The 16,165-nt window shown below is 34.2% G+C and overlaps 1 protein-coding gene across 2 annotated transcripts in view; it reads right to left on the bottom strand.

Annotated features, from left to right (window-relative positions):
* Positions 1-14,214, bottom strand: part of MMS22L (MMS22 like, DNA repair protein) — a 137,681-nt gene extending 123,467 nt beyond the window's left edge. Inside the window, exons 1-8 of one of the 2 annotated variants that reach the window (XM_079147122.1) lie at positions 14,097-14,214; positions 13,325-13,566; positions 12,228-12,353; positions 10,516-10,565; positions 6,089-6,176; positions 5,818-5,995; positions 2,531-2,621; positions 877-1,007 (exon numbers count right to left, since the gene is read on the bottom strand). In XM_079147122.1, coding sequence (XP_079003248.1) covers positions 877-1,007; positions 2,531-2,621; positions 5,818-5,995; positions 6,089-6,176; positions 10,516-10,565; positions 12,228-12,353; positions 13,325-13,488 — 828 coding nt within the window. In that variant the 5' untranslated portion in view covers positions 13,489-13,566; positions 14,097-14,214. Of the gene's footprint in view, positions 1-876; positions 1,008-2,530; positions 2,622-5,817; positions 5,996-6,088; positions 6,177-10,515; positions 10,566-12,227; positions 12,354-13,324; positions 13,567-14,096 lie in introns of those variants that run through there. The other variant, XM_079147123.1, reaches the window with a different exon arrangement.
* Positions 14,215-16,165: the final 1,951 nt, after the last annotated feature.

Genomic DNA, 16,165 nt, shown 5'->3' with positions numbered 1-16,165 from the left:
AGTGATTATGGAAAACAACGTAGAAGTTCTTCAAAAACTTAAAAATAGAACTACCATATAATCTAGTAATCCCATCCCTAAGTATATATCCAAAGGAAATGAAATTAGTATATTGAAGACACATCTATGCTTCCACTTTGATTGCAGCACTATTAACAGTAGCCAAGAAACAGAAACAACCTAAGTGTCCATCAACTGATGAATGGACAAAGAAATGGATAAAGAAAATATGGTACATACACACAAAGAATATTATTCCACCACAAATAAGAAAGAAATTCTGTAATTTGCAACATGGATTAAATAGGAGTTCATTATGTTAAGTGAAATAAGCCAGGTATAAAAAGATGTCACTCATATTTGGAATCTAAAAAAGTTTATCTCATAGAAGTTGAGAATAGGTAGTTACAGGAAACTGGGGAGAGAAAGTGGATGGAAGGATGGGGAAATGTTGATCAGTGGGTACTAAGTTACAGTCAGACAGAAGCAGGAAGCTCTGATGTGCTATTGTACATTAGGGTAACCATACATAACAATAATGTCTTGTATAGTTCAAAAAACTAGTAAAAAAGGATTTTGAAAGTTTTCACTATGAAGAAATGATAAATGAGGAGACAGATATGTTTAACCTCATTTAAACACAGTGTATACATGTATGGAAACATGTTACTCAATTAATATATATAATTTTCATGTATTTATGTACAAGTTAAAAAATAAATTTCCCTTTTAACTCCCAGATAATAGTAACTAAATATAAAATTAGGAAAATTAAAAAGCAAACTACTGTACGTTAAATTTTTATAGATCAAACCACTTGCAATAAGTATTATTACAATAAAGTATCAAAAAACCAAGTACTTCTTTAAGTATTACCTTATCATACCTGTTGAGTGATAGGCTTATTAAATCACAAAAAAGATTTTCACAATGTTCTTCAAATAAGCTAACATTGGTTAAATGGTCACCTGCCAAACTGACAATCTGATGTCCATATACAACTTGTTCTGAAAAAATAATAAAATAAATTATATTTAAAACTATAGATTTTACTAATTCAGAAAAGCAAAAAAGGAGTGTGCACCTTTATATCAAAAGTGATGTAAACACAGTTTGTAAACTTTTTTTTTTTTGCAAATAGAAGTTACATTTGAGGACAATAACTTTCTTATGTGAGCACTAATAAACACAAAAAATATTTTCAGTCCTTCCATATACAATTCAATAAAATTTTTTTCCTAAAGTCTATCTTTGAAAAGCAAAAATGCTACATCCACTTAAAAATCAGAGAAAATACCAGAAAATTCTCACCCACCTTTCTAACAATAAAACTTCTAAAACATTATTTTTTAACAAATACTGATAAGCTGACCACATGCAACCATTATGGGCCATAAACCAAACCAAGGTAACAAACAAGCAAAATCTGCACCTGTATCACAGCAAGTTCATTTGTGTATTGTTTTAAGAAAATATGTGGAATATGATATCCTCATGAAAGTAAATTATAAATCTGTGTATACTTTTGTATGTTTATGTATACATACTCACACATGTACATATATAAATGTATTTTTTAAACTTATTAATAAATTGCAAAGCAGGTACTGAGGTAACAGATACCTTTGCAGCCTAAATAACAGATTGGTAAACTAAAATGCAAAACAGCAAGATCAAGAAATAAATAGGCAACATATGAAATAAGGGATTATTACTTATAATATATATAAATTTCTACTAAAATAACAAGAAAATTTGCAAAAGATAATAGGTAATTAATAAAGCAACTATGAACAGACAATAAAATTATGTAAAGATGTTTAACTTCACTAGTAACCAGAAAACTCAAAAAAGAGAATATAATTTTCTATGTATTAGTTGGCCAAAAATTTAATAATGTCCACTACTGGCAAGAATATGAGGTAAAGTTATACTCACAGTTAACATATTAGTTATAACATACTACACAACAAAAAAGAGCAGCATATATAATATTTAACTGCAATGTGCCATTCTACTTCTAAAAAATTATTTTATAGACTATATGTGCACATAGATTAAACTGTGTGTATACACATGTATGGATGTCTAGTGAAATATTATTTGTAAAATAAAATAAATAGAAATAATTTAAATGTTTAAAAAGTAGACAAGGTTAAAGTACAGTACATCCGTTTATGCAGCACTTAAAATGAGTAAGTAGAACTATGTGTACTAACACAAACAGATCTCTACAAAACTGCTAAATGAAAGACTACACTGAAAAGTTATAATACTATTTGTAGTTAGAAACAAAAATACAATCCTACCTATGAGTTTCTATGCATGTATACCAATAGATAATGAATAAGGGAAAATAAGTAGTCTAAGCTATTCTAAACCTTAACTCCAGGAAAAAGGAGCAAAACTTTTAGTATTTATTTTGATTAGTATTTGACTTTTTAAAATAAAAGTCAGATAATACTTATGACTTAAGCAAGGAAAGTTTAGATTTTTAAAAAGGAAATAAATCAAAAACTGGTAAACTTACTAAATTTTTCACCCAGCATGTGAAGAATCTCTAGAACCATCCAATGGATATCTAAGTAGAGATGTAATAAATGCCATGATGGTGGAAAAAGCTGTGAACAACATCATCAAGTACAGTTGAAAATTCATAATACTTCACTAAGTACTCTGTAGCATTTCAAAAAACTCCTCCATACACCAGAGTAAAGAACCAGTTAACCTACCACTGTTCAAAAGCTCAGGGAAAACCTGTCTTGTTCATTGGAGGATTCTTTCACTGAAGATCTTTGAATTGAAAGAATATATTTTCATTCATTGGTTTTTGACCCATTCTGAGGCTGCTCAATAGATTTATATAATAAAGAGTCCCTCCAACCATTGTCTGATTCTACTAAAGCTGCAAGGCAGACAAGAATTTTTAAAAACACTTATTTCCATGATTTTGTTTTTGGAATTTAGCTAGCAAATATAATTCTTAATGTAATGAGTACCCACAAATCCATATAAAATATTTTTTTTAAAAAAGAGCTTCAGACTATCATGTAGACATTACAGTCATCTTTGTTAAGCAATGAAGATGAAAGAGATGAATAAATTTATCTCTTAATTCACGCATTAAGATTGAAATGCCACTGCTGGTGGGGCTGCAAATTAGTGCAGCCGCTATGGAAAGCAGTGTGGAGATTCCTTAGAAAACTTGGAATGGAACCACCATTTGACCCAGCTATCCCACTCCTTGGCCTATACCCAAAGGACTTAAAATCTGCATACTACAGAAATACAGCCACATCAATGTTCATAGCTGCTCAATTCACAATAGCCAGACTGTGGAACCAACCTAGATGCCCTTCAATTGATGAGTGGATAAAGAAACTGTGGTATATATATACTATGGAATATTACTCAGCCATAAAGAATGATAAAATTATGACATTTGCAGGCAAATGGATGAAATTGGAGAATATCATGCTAAGTGAGATAAGCCAATCTCAAAAAGCCAAAGGACGAATGATATCGCTAATAAGTGGAGGTTGACACATAATGGGGGGGAGGGAAGGGTTAGAGTTAGGGTTAGGGAGGGGGACAAGTATAGAGGAAGGAACTACTGTATAGAGGGTAAAGAGGGGTGGGAGGGGTGGGGGGAAGGGAAAAAAATAACAGAATGAATCAAACAACATTGCTCTATGTAAATTTATGATTACACAAATGGTATGCCTTTACGCCATGTACAAACAGAGAAACAACATGTATCCCATTTGTTTACAATAAAAAAAAAAAAAAAAAAAAAAAAGATTGAAATGCAATTCTATCTGACTCTAAAGCCAGAATTTTTATCTACTGTGTTGCACTGGGTTCTCAATAACCTTCCTCTAGTCTACACTGAGCACCACTATGAAAATAAATATAATAACACAACACATTCCATTAAAGCATCCAATAAGAATGATGCAGAGGTGACTTGCTTCATCATATATACAAAGAAAATAAAATGCAAGACCAATGAAACTGTGCTTGGCACAGATATAAATAATAAACAACAAGAATAAGGAAGAGAGAGATAGGTAAATACAGAATCACAAGTCACAGGGGAAAGCACTGGTCATTCAATAATACAGGGTTGTTAACTTACCCATTTGCAAGAAATTAAAGTAAGATTTCCTACCTCTTACATTTAAAAAAAAAGTGTAAAAACCAAAATATTTTTTAACCACACCACAGATAATACTACAGAAAAAACAAATACAACTGAAATAATCTACCTGGGAAGTCAGTTTGATTGGTGAAAAAAAAAATAAATAAAAAGATGAGAATATATGTGATACATAATACCCAAAAAATAATATCTCACATATAAAGTTTCTAAAAAAATAAGAGATGTTCAACTAGAAGATCCAACAAAAATAAGACTGCACATGCAAGATTGATAAAAAGTATTGAATATATAGTCTTAAAAGATGTTTTTTTGTTTTCTAAGATTTTTTAATTGTTTCAGAAAACAGTATTTCAGTGTGTGATTTGTTTATTTGGTGATGACTTTAAGGTCCTCTGCTTTAAAATTTCACTCTCTGAGATTCAGAAATCTGTTTTCAAATCTGCCTAATTAAAAAGTCTATGAGGGCTGGGGAGATAGCTCAGTCGGTAGAGTGCTTGCCTTGCAAGCACAAAGCCCTGGGTTCGATCCCCAGCACCGCAAAAAAAAAAAAAGTCTATGAAAGGCAAAATCTAATATGAAGACCCTTGTGCACAAATGTCTATTTCTGCTGCTTGATAAATTTAAATTTTTTATTTTCTTATACATTTGATGAATATCCAAGAAATAAACACCAGTGCAATTTATAGATGGCAAAAAGAAGGGAAAAGAGCCCTCCTCCCACAATTTACCCATGGCAGTATTAAATGATATACCTAAAAGCAATTATTTACTTGTTTTCTATGGATTAGACATATTAACCTATGAATTCAGTTGGAACTCTATTTCCTTATTATTTTATATACCAATCTCTGGCTGAAAAAAAAAAAAAAAGAGTAAATTTTTTGGACTTTTGGTATGATTTCACAGAAATACATAAACAATTATACCTTACATTTTGGCAGACATATTTCCCTAAAAATGCAAAGTTACTCAAATTGGTGAAGTAAAATATAACAGAAGGGGTTCAGGGATCATTATAATTTATCATTCATACACAGTTCCATTTTCATATAATGAATTTTTTATTGTCTATAAATTGGGCTATACTAACAACTTGATTTTTAAGTTTTTAAAAGCAAACTTAAGACAGAATAATTATCACAGGTAGGAAAATAAGGACACAATAAAAATTATCTCAGTAATATTCCAAAAAGGTCTAAAAAGTCATAATATTCAAAATGATGTGGTTTTGAAAGCGTACTGTTTTAGGTGATCTTAAATCATACTACAATATAAGCAGCAGCTTGTATAACTCCTTATCATTGAGAAGATAATACAAATTTTACAAATAGAGGTTATTTTGTTTTGCAACTTTTTTTTACATTGTCATAAATAGAAAAACAATCATTATTTTAAGCCCTTTAAGCACATTAATTTATTTAAATTTTCCAATAATTCTAGGAAATTATACTAATTATATAGGTGGGGAGACCGAGGCAAAGACATTACTTGCCTAAAAGCATGTAATTAATAAAAGAGTGGACTGGAATCTAATCTCAGGCAGTGTCTGTACCAGGGTTGTACCATTCATTGACTAATTTTTCCCATTGTTGAATAAATATTCCTTATGAGAAGAAAAAGCTGATAATTTAAAAATTAAATAAAGCAAGTCAAACCTTAGTCTGGTTTTGATTTAAATATGCTCCCAGATGAATACTGGGAAGTTCAGACAGATGTCCAATATACAAAAGTAATCCACGAAGTTCATCAACCAACACTGAGGGAAGCTGAGCCTCCAGAGACTCATAGGGATGAATAGGAACATGACACTCAGCATCATGTACTTTCAGGCATCTAAAAAGTAATTGGATACAATAAACAACCAGTCTGGATTAACATACCCATAGAAATTCATACACTAATCAGTATACTCATCTGTCATCCTACCTGAAGATGAAAACTTTAACATAATGGAGAAATATGACACACTGTTGCCTGATATTATCCGCTTTGCAATGTAGGGTTGATATCTTCCCTGAAACCAAAATTAGCAATGTTAATCATAGCTTAAAAAATTATTAGTGAAGAAAAATTGTACAGGCTATACCAGCAATAATTCTATCTTGTAATTTCTTCTGCTGATTCCCGTGATTCTTGCACCCCCACCATGCCTCCACAACTGCTCTTACCAAGGTCAATAACTGTACTGCTCAATCTAATGGACATTACTTGTCCTCAAGTAACATGCCTTTGAAGTTGCACCGGCTTCACTGAGTCTACACACTGCCAATCTTCTTTCTTTTGTGTCCTTTCTCCTAACTCTACTGATATTTCTTCCTCAATGCTACTACTAATATGAGGTCTCAGGATTCAGTCCTAATTCCCCTCCTTTCTCTACATCTCTTCCTACCTGTATGATCTTATCAGTTCCTTTATCAATAAATGATACTGACTCCAAAAGTCTTGCCTATATTCAACACTTTTTTTTATACTTCAGACTTTACATGCCACACTGCCTAACATTTATACTTAGACATTACTGTCTGACTGAAAGCATGTCCTTAGATTGCAAATAACACACCCTTTGATGGCTTCTAAAATTAGTTCTTGCTGTCCACATTTTCTCCCTTCCATTAAATGTTACCACCAGCAGCCTATATCATTCTTAATTCTTTCATTTTCTTTAACATCATATCTAACCCATCAGAGTCCTATTAAGTTTACAACTCAATATAACTTGAAACTATCCATTTTCCCTATAATCTCTTAATCCACAGCAACAGACTCCTAACAAGACTTCCCACATCCTTCTTTGCCTCCCTTTAATTTAAGTAAAAAATCTGCCTAAGATATATATTACTTCTGGTTACCCCAAAGTCGAAACCCATGAAGAGCTACAAACTATATTTAGAATGAAATCAAAGCAGTGATTTACAAGGACCCAAATAGCCTTTAAACAGTAACTGTCTTTCTCCCAACCTTGGATCCATGCTATCTTTCCCTCACTTACCTTAACATTTACATCAGCAAGAATTATCTAGGTAACTACTATAAGCGAAACACTGATAACCACTATGAGTAAGAGACAATCAATAAACAAAATCAGAGAAAATATGATAATTATGGACAACAAATAAAACAGAACAAAATTTCTAAGTTTGAGTTCAAATAAAAAACATGGCCACTACTTTGGCAAAACAGGTTAGAAGTATAAAATTGCTGTGTAAATACTTACACATTAATCAGCACTTGGGCCCAATTTCACCATAAAAAGTCATATCCTCACCATATTCTGAAGATAGTTTTTTTTCCTCCAAAACTTATCATGTGTTGGGAAGTAGGGGTCTTTAAAAGGTGATTAGCTCATTAAGAGGAATGAATGTCATATAACAGAGAGCATTCTCACTGTTGGAAAACCGGATTAATTACCAGGACAGTGAGCTGCTACATAGCAAGGCCATCCCTCATGTTTTGCCTCTTTTAAATGTGCCCATGATACCATCTACCTTATTAGATGCTGCATGAGGCCTTTACCTAATGCAGCTGCCAGATATTGGACTTTCCAACTTTTAAAACCCTGACCTAAAACAATCTCTTTAATAAATTATTTAGTCTGCAGAACTCAGTTACATCTACAGAAAATGGACCAACACAACCCCCATTTTGATAATTCTCAGCCTCTAAAAGCAGTACTGTCTAAAAATAGTTGCTGTGAACTTCTGCATCCAGGCTTGATGGAATTAACAGGATTATTTATCCATCTCCCACTGTAAACTGAAAAACTAACCAGAAAAACAACAAAATAAAGTTTTCAGGCATTGCACACAAGATACAAGATGGCTATCTCAGGAAAGAAGGTGAGGTCTATGATTCCATTGATTTCTTAAGGAATTCCCAGGCTGTGGGACTGGGGGAGACAACCCAGACAGAGCCCACCAGTCACTGCAAGATCTGAGTTGAGAAAAAATCTAAACTTATAGGGTAAAAGTACAAGGGAGAAAGAAGTTGTTTAAACAGCTCTAAAAAATGTAGCAAGGGTCTCCCTTGGTTCTTTGACTAAGTACTAATCTGTTCAAAGATAAGAAAAACACCAGATAAGATTTTCCTATATAGCTTACACAAGTGAGAGAACAGATCAAGTTCCCACCAACACCAACAAAAACAAAAACAAAACAAAACAAAATAAAACTCTCTTAAAATACCAGGCACCAGAAAGAATCCTGAGAAGCTTTACCAGGCTAATTTACTATGCTACATTGGCATTCACCTAAAGGAGGCTTTTGTTCTGCTTCTGTAGTACTGATGATTGAACCCGGGGGCCACACTACCACTGAACTACATCCCCATCTCCTCATGTTTCTTTTTTTAAATTTTGAGAAAGGGTATTGGTAACCTGGCCATGCTGGCCTAATACTTGTGATCCTTCCACCTCAGCCTCCAGAGTACCCAGGATTATAGATGTACACCATCACACCTAGTTTAAAGGGGGCTTTTTTAAAAGCCCTAATGAAATTTAAAACAAAGCTCAAAAGAAGGCAATGGATCACAAGCATTCAATAGCAAGCCAGAACAAAATTTGACACAGGAATGTAAGAAAATTTAAAAATTAGCAATCTAAAATCCATAATGTACATTATACAATAAAACATTACTAAACAGATATTCACAATTACATATTACATGTATAATGTACATTATACAATAAAACATTACTAAACAGATATTCACAGAAGCAGAAAATGTATCACAGAACCAGGAGAAAAACCAATTAATATGAACAGATCCAGAAATGAAAACAATGAAACAATCAGCAGTCAACTAAGTTGCAAAATGATTACACACATAATCCACGTATTCAAAATAGATGGAAATAAATGTAAGGACAGAAATCAAAGATAATGAAAAAAATCTAAATAGAATGTCTAGAGAGGAAAAAATAATCAATGGAATATGCACTACCTTAACTAGAAAGCACTCTGGGAAGGTAAGGAAGAGTACAGCACTATACACACTGGCAGGATGATCCCACATAAGGGCTGGGAAGGACTGAGGGCTAAGGCTAGCTACCCAAATTTATTATCAATGTTGTGACATACTGCATATCAAGGACCACTTGATCTATGGATTATCATTAATACTGCTAGCCTGTCCAAAAATATCTGCTAAAAATCATTAAAAACTTTTTTTAATCAAGAAAAAGAACCAATGTGTCAGTGTGAAAGATAACCACTTAAACAAGTATAGTCATCAGTCAGTATCTGCAGGGATTGTTGCCAGTACCTACTGCGGATACCAAAATTTACAGATGCTTAAGTCCTTGATATAAAAATAGTATAGTAGTCTGCCCTCCTCCCTCTCTACAGAAGTGGAACCCGCAGATACAAAGGGCCATCTGTAGTAGTTTTAGGTTAATAAGTGTGTAGTAAAATAATCTTAGATAATAAATACCTTCCCTTAATCCAATTCATCCTACATAATAAAAGTATTATTTTTGCTCTTTCCACTGAAATCTTTTACAGATCCCTAAATGTTTCAAAATCAAATTTAGATTCTTTGGCAGTTTTTAAAACACCTTGTGATTTCATTCCTTCTGAATTCATCACTCTTACACAAACTGATGCAAACACACAAAATTATTATTCATTCCATGTTCCCTAAACATTTATGCTTTTATACCTTCCATTTTCCTTTCTTTGATAAGCAAATAAACTTCTGTTTAACTCAAAGCATATTCTGGTGATCTTCAGCAGCTGAACATTAACAAGAGATACTGGGCTAAGGCCTTAACATGTATTAAGGGATTTAATCCTCACAAGATCTCACTGCAATAAGAATTGTTACTTGGTATGAGATCTACAATTAGGTAAGTTTGGAGTCAGGCTGATCACAAAGTCACAACTCATAATTCTACACTGCACTAAAAATGTTGGAAAGAAGCAACAGCTAGCCTGTAATATTGCCCTTCAATTTCCTTTACTACCTTAACTATACCAAGCACCCTTAAGTCAATAATCCATTAAATGCCAAAAGAAAAATAAAGTAGAAAGCAGAATGTTGTTCCTTTTTATTTCTTATTTAGTTCTCCAACACACCCCATACCTCCAAAACAAGTACTAATTTACTTCAGAAAAGCTTAGCTTCCTTAAATTGGTTTTACATTTAAGAACTACATATTTTAAAAAATACTATATATCTTAACCATAATAAAATCTAAATGTCAGAATTTTTATGAATACTGCATACACTATATCACAAATTTCTGACCCAATACAAGCCTCATATTATGATATCCCAATTACACTCTCACATACCCATGTTCAACTCACTATAATGGAGCAACATTTCTTTTGGCCACTAAATGCACTTTAACTTACCAAAATCACAGCTGACCTGTAATAAGGTTTCCAAGTTGTAGAGTTGTTGCCTAATTTAAAAATTGTAAAGAGAGAGTTGGTTTTAATATAGCTTAAAGCATGTTAACAACTACACAGATAATGTTTCCATGCTATTAAATAGCTTTAATACATCTTATTTATGGATGATGTTTAACATTTTATGAGTGTGTATTAAAGTTCAGATTCTGATAGTAAAAGTTTTTAAAGAACATAAAACATACCTTTGACATTCCCAAAACTAAAAGGTACATGGATCTCAGAAATTATTTCAAGTATCACACACAGCTTTCAATATTAATGAAATACTGTTAATATCTTTAGGAAGTTTAAGATACATAAAACATTCTAGGTTAACAGTTATATAAGGAAATGTTACACTGTATTATACAGTAGTTTGAAAAGTGAATAGAATTATGCAGACTGAAGTTATGGAAAGACATATTTGTTTCCATCTGAATTCTTTATATTCACCTTCTCTTGCCATTCTTTCTACTTGCCTTAAACCTCTTTAAATATTAGCCCATATTCATGACCTATGTCAGGATTATAAAGAATCACTCAGCCTGTTCTCCCAAAAAAATATACAACACAACACAGATACAATAAAATCTCTTTATATGGTCTCATGGAATGAGGGTGGAATAATTCCCAGGACCTCTTCATTTTCATTTAAATGTACCATATACACATATTTAATGTGTTTTTGGACACTTTGCCTTAAAGTTGAGCAATAAGCACAACTGACTCAGATTCAAAATAATCTAAAAATCTAAGTATGAACTGTGTTATATGTAATGAACAACTAACTGAATTCTGCTAATTGTGTTCACAACATATTGTTGAAAGAAAAAAAAAAAAATTCCCAGCCAGGCACAGCAGTGCACACCTATTAATTCCAACTACTTGGCGGCTGAGGAAGGAGGATCCCTTGAGCTCAGAAGTTTGAGACTTGACTATGAAACAACCATATTTTTAAGAAATATATTCTGAGGTATTTTAGGGTGAGATGACATGATGCCTAAAATTTGTTTATAAATACTATACAAAAGAACAGGGTATAAGACAGAAAAAAAATGTGATAAAATCTTGATGCTTATTGTACTGAGAGTATATGGGGGTTGATAATACTATTCTACCTACTTTGGTGTATATCTCAAACTTTTCTTTAAAGTTTTTTTTTTTTTTTAAATCTTGCACAAGGCTGGGGAGATAGCTCAGTCGGTAGAGAGCTTGCCTTGCAAGCTCAAGGCCCTGGGTTCGATCCCCAGCACCGCAAAAAAAAAAAAATCTTGCACAAATAGAAAATTATATTCTTACTATACTGTTTGAAAGATGTATTTGGAAAGTCTGAGTTCATTCTCAAAAGTTCATTGAAAGACTTTGGCTATTAAGTAATAAAGGATTTAAACTTTCTTCCAAAATTTACAGTATGGTTCAAACCTAAAATATTTGTCTTCAATATATGGTATCAAGTACAAACAATTAAGATTCTGAAAAAGGAATAAAAAGCAAGCATTAAAACTATTACCCCCTCAGCTTGACTACTGTTATTGGTAAGACAATAAAGTGAGCAACAAGCACAATTCCACTGGTGATTTTGTTGCTAGTACAGAAATCACCCAACAATGTAACTTACAAAACTGATCACTGTCTACACCCATAAAGAGTTAAAAATACACACACACGCATACCTGAATAAATTAAAGAGCTCTTTAGATGAATTCACTAATGCTGTTTCAGTAACCCATTGAATGCCAAATATTTCCACTGTATCCTCTTCGAAATTTGTTGGTAAAGGATCGAGATTCAAAATTAATCTGAAATAAAAATCCTGATTTAATCTCGCAAATGCTAAATATCATAATATAGCATGTTCTTTTTCACATTATTTGAATTCACATCATTCATGCCATGTATAATAAGTCAGGAAATGCCTTGGTACCTCACAAATTCTGGATTACTATAACCAGACTATACTAAAATTTTATTCTTGTCTGGTGATAAAATAAAAAAGTATAGCTAAAGAGCAAAAAGGATTCTAGGGTACATACTCTTGCCTGCCTTTACTAGTGATTTTCAGTTTAATATTTCATCCCTTGGGGCAACATTTAATTTTTTAAAATAGACAAGTTATTGTGATTATGTCTAGGGATTAGCATAATCCAAGTTGGGTAATCTCTTTTAAGGTTTCCAAGAAGGAATAATTATAAAATCAACAAAAATGATTTCCTTGATGACTGAAATTGCCTCAGTAAGTATTGCCAAAATATTTTCTGAACAGAAGTTTTACTGTAATATGTATATAGCTGATCAATGCAAAAATAAGTCCATGACTTCAATAGATATAAATAGGACTAGAAGCAACTGTGGCAACAGAAAGTGTGTATGTCTTGCTTAAAAGTTATCAAAATTTGTAGACTATTATCATACTCATTAAAAGGAAATACCATTTCAAGGCGTCCTAGTATTTTAGAATTCACTTTGATTAAAAGATAAATTAGTGCTAGTTCCCCACCCCACAGGGGAGGTAGCAATAAGATAAGAGAACATCAGTTTCCAAGGAACTCCTCTTTAATACTCAAAATACTTTAAGGTGTCCTACAACCAGGAAGCCAGTAACAGAACTAATATTTATTTGGACCCTTACTGATATATTACGCTTATTTATAAAACATGGTTGGGCAAACACCAAAGTTTATAATAGAAATGATATTTAAATAATACTCCTAACAAACCGATAATCGGATAACGGAAAAACAGTCTCTGATATTTTATTTTTTTAACCTACCGTTTAAGGGCTCCACTAGCAAGATAGGATTCTCCAGAAAAATTTTGTCCTATTCCTCTTTTATCAAAAGCACAGGAAAAGGAAGGGGGTTTACACCATTCTGTCCCCAATTCCAACTCTAAGCTGTCAGTCAGCAACGTCGTCGCAACATAACAATCATCCATTCTTTACTTCATGTCCTGAAATATTGTGTTTCCTTATGATTATCATTTAGGCTCCAAAGAGAAGTTGTAAAAAGATTCCTGGAAGTGAAACGAGCCGAAAGATTAGAAGTTACCTCAGAAGTTTCCTAAAACATCTCCATAGCACAATGGAAAAACAAAACACCGAGAAGCTAAATCTTCAAGAATTCTATTCTCCCTAGGTTCCTACCCAGTCACCTCAACCCAGATCAAGGCCGTCAGACAAATGCTCCCCGGACTGGCTGTGGCACAGACGTAAAATTTGCTTCCTACGTCTGATTCTGCCGGCTGGGACAGGGTAATGTTTGCAGGATGGATCCAGCTTCAGCTCTGAGCCCTTCTTAACTGCGTGCGCTCTCCTATGTTGCTAAACCTCACTCCGCCCGTCTCCAGGCTGCAGGGTGAAGAAAGCTCCCATACAGGCTGGGCGAAAATTACGCCGGGCAACTACTCCCAGGGCACCACTCCTCCTAACGTGGATACGAGATACACCCGCAGGACTCAAGCAGTGGCTAAGTGGAGCCGGCGTCGGGAGCATCAGACTGCAACCAGGCCCCGAAGACTCCCCTTGCCCACAGTGCACGTCGTACCTGATCGTACTGGCAGTCAAGGAGAAGAGCTCCCCAAGATCTCCAGTGCCGCCCCGGAGTTCAGCAAACTAAACCGGAAACAGGCAAAATTCCCGCCACAGCGCACCCGCGCTCTGGAAGGGCGGGGCCACGGCACTACCCGCCCCCGACTCCCAGTTTCGCGATATCTTCACAGAAACTACTCGCACTTCTCGAACTCTCGCGAGAGTCAAGGACGCTACGTGTGTACACCTTTCTTTTGTACCTGTAATTGGTGCTTTAGCTGGAAGGCGGGGTTAAGATGGAAAAAGAGACTAGTGAAGAAAGTGTGTGAAGAGCTGTGTTATTCTCCTGCCAGACCCAAGAACAGCATTATTCGAGTGAGCCCAGTCACTCAGGGGCGTTCCATCCCCCTTTCTTTCCGCTCAAGTGCCAACAAGTCTGTTGTTGCGGTGGGGGATACCTTTTTCTCCTAGGCTAGACAGTGCAAGAAGCTAATCCGCTGTTTGGAAACATTACAGGTCAGGTGACTGTTTAGATAGTAAAAACTGTTGCTCGCTTTCTTTGTAACACATATGGAGAAGGTTAGCACGATTTTGTAAAAATGTATGTCATTCTCAGCCTTTTGCCTATCTTTTCCAAGTGCTCTAAAGATTGAGCCCTCAGAAGTCTTTTCAGTGGAACTCAGAGAAAAACAAAATGTCTAATTCAAATGCCTGGTTTAATTTAGCTATTTGGTATTGCCCCTGCTCTCCACAATAGTTTGTCTTGCGTTCAATTCCTGCATAGGGACCCTATCATAACTCCTCTCTGTTTAAGTCAAATAACCACACATTTCCTGACAAATGGGATGAAGTGAGAGAAAACACAATATGATCTGATCTCTATTCTGACCAGTTTAAGGATACTGTGGTGGGTGTTTATTCTGCTCAGCTAATGTATCATGAGACCTGATGCTTTGTTGTGGACTACTTCATCTCACTTGCGGTCCAGGGTCTAACTGTAGCATGTCGTTGTCCTCCAATTTTTATCCCAAAGGAATATTGCCTAGTTCTGAGAATAATGTGACCTGGCTCTGTATTTAAAAGAATTTGGTCAACAGATGACCATTGTATTCATCCTCTACTCAAACATCAAAGTGGACTCATTTTTTTTCTTTTTAAGTGTTTGTTGTTGAGTAATCAACTTGCTTTGATCTGGTGAGTGGGATGGAAGAAACAGTAAGTTCTAACTTAATTTAGTACTATTAACATGTCAGTAATAATCTCCTTCAGGTCATATATGACTTGCTCAAGAAAGGTGTTTAAGGTTGTTTAATGGTCATTTATATAGGTGTGGACAGGGTTGCCAGAATACAAAAAGTGGTATTGACACACCCAAAGCTAATAAAGAGAGCCATTATCTCCGTTAGACCTAAGAAGTTAAGGGAAGGAGAGTGAGAAAGCAGTGAGGTCTATTACTGACTGTGACAGTCACCTGCCTGATCACCAACCACTTATGGTGCCTTCCTAGAACATAACCATTGTCAATCTAGAACTCAGCAGGAAAGGAGCTGAAAGAATTAAGTACCCAAAGTGCTTTTTCTCCAACTTTCCAAATTCTAGCTGGTTTTCCTCATTGACCAAAACCAACATGAAAACAGAGCAAGGGTGCAGTCTTTACAATTACTTCTGTAATTGACGGAACAAATAGAAAATTAGTATAGATATAGAAGATCAGAGTAGCACTGTCCTCTAGTTTACATATGACTCAACACAATGGTAGCATAATAACACTCTTGACAATTGCACATGGAACATTCATGAAGAAAAACCATATTCCAAGCCATAAATAAATTTCATCAATTTTAAAAGGATCAAGGGCTGGGAATGTAGCTTAATGGTAGAATGCTTACACTTGTATACCATACCCTTGGTGAGGCCCTCAGTTTGAAATGCAAAGAAAAATGAAATTCTGAAATCATACAAAATATATTGTTTGACCACAACAAAATTTAAAACTATTTACAATAGAAAAGAAGGGAGAGCTCAATTCAGTCATTTAAACATCTGTCTTAAGAAGATAGGGGGAAAAAATCTAGTACATTAAAG

Source organism: Sciurus vulgaris (assembly GCF_902686455.1).
Source record: "Sciurus vulgaris genome assembly, chromosome: 7".
Classification (NCBI taxonomy): Eukaryota; Metazoa; Chordata; class Mammalia; order Rodentia; family Sciuridae; genus Sciurus; species Sciurus vulgaris.
The sequence above is the reverse complement of the archived record's forward strand: the minus strand, read 5'-3'. Positions and strand labels throughout refer to the sequence as shown.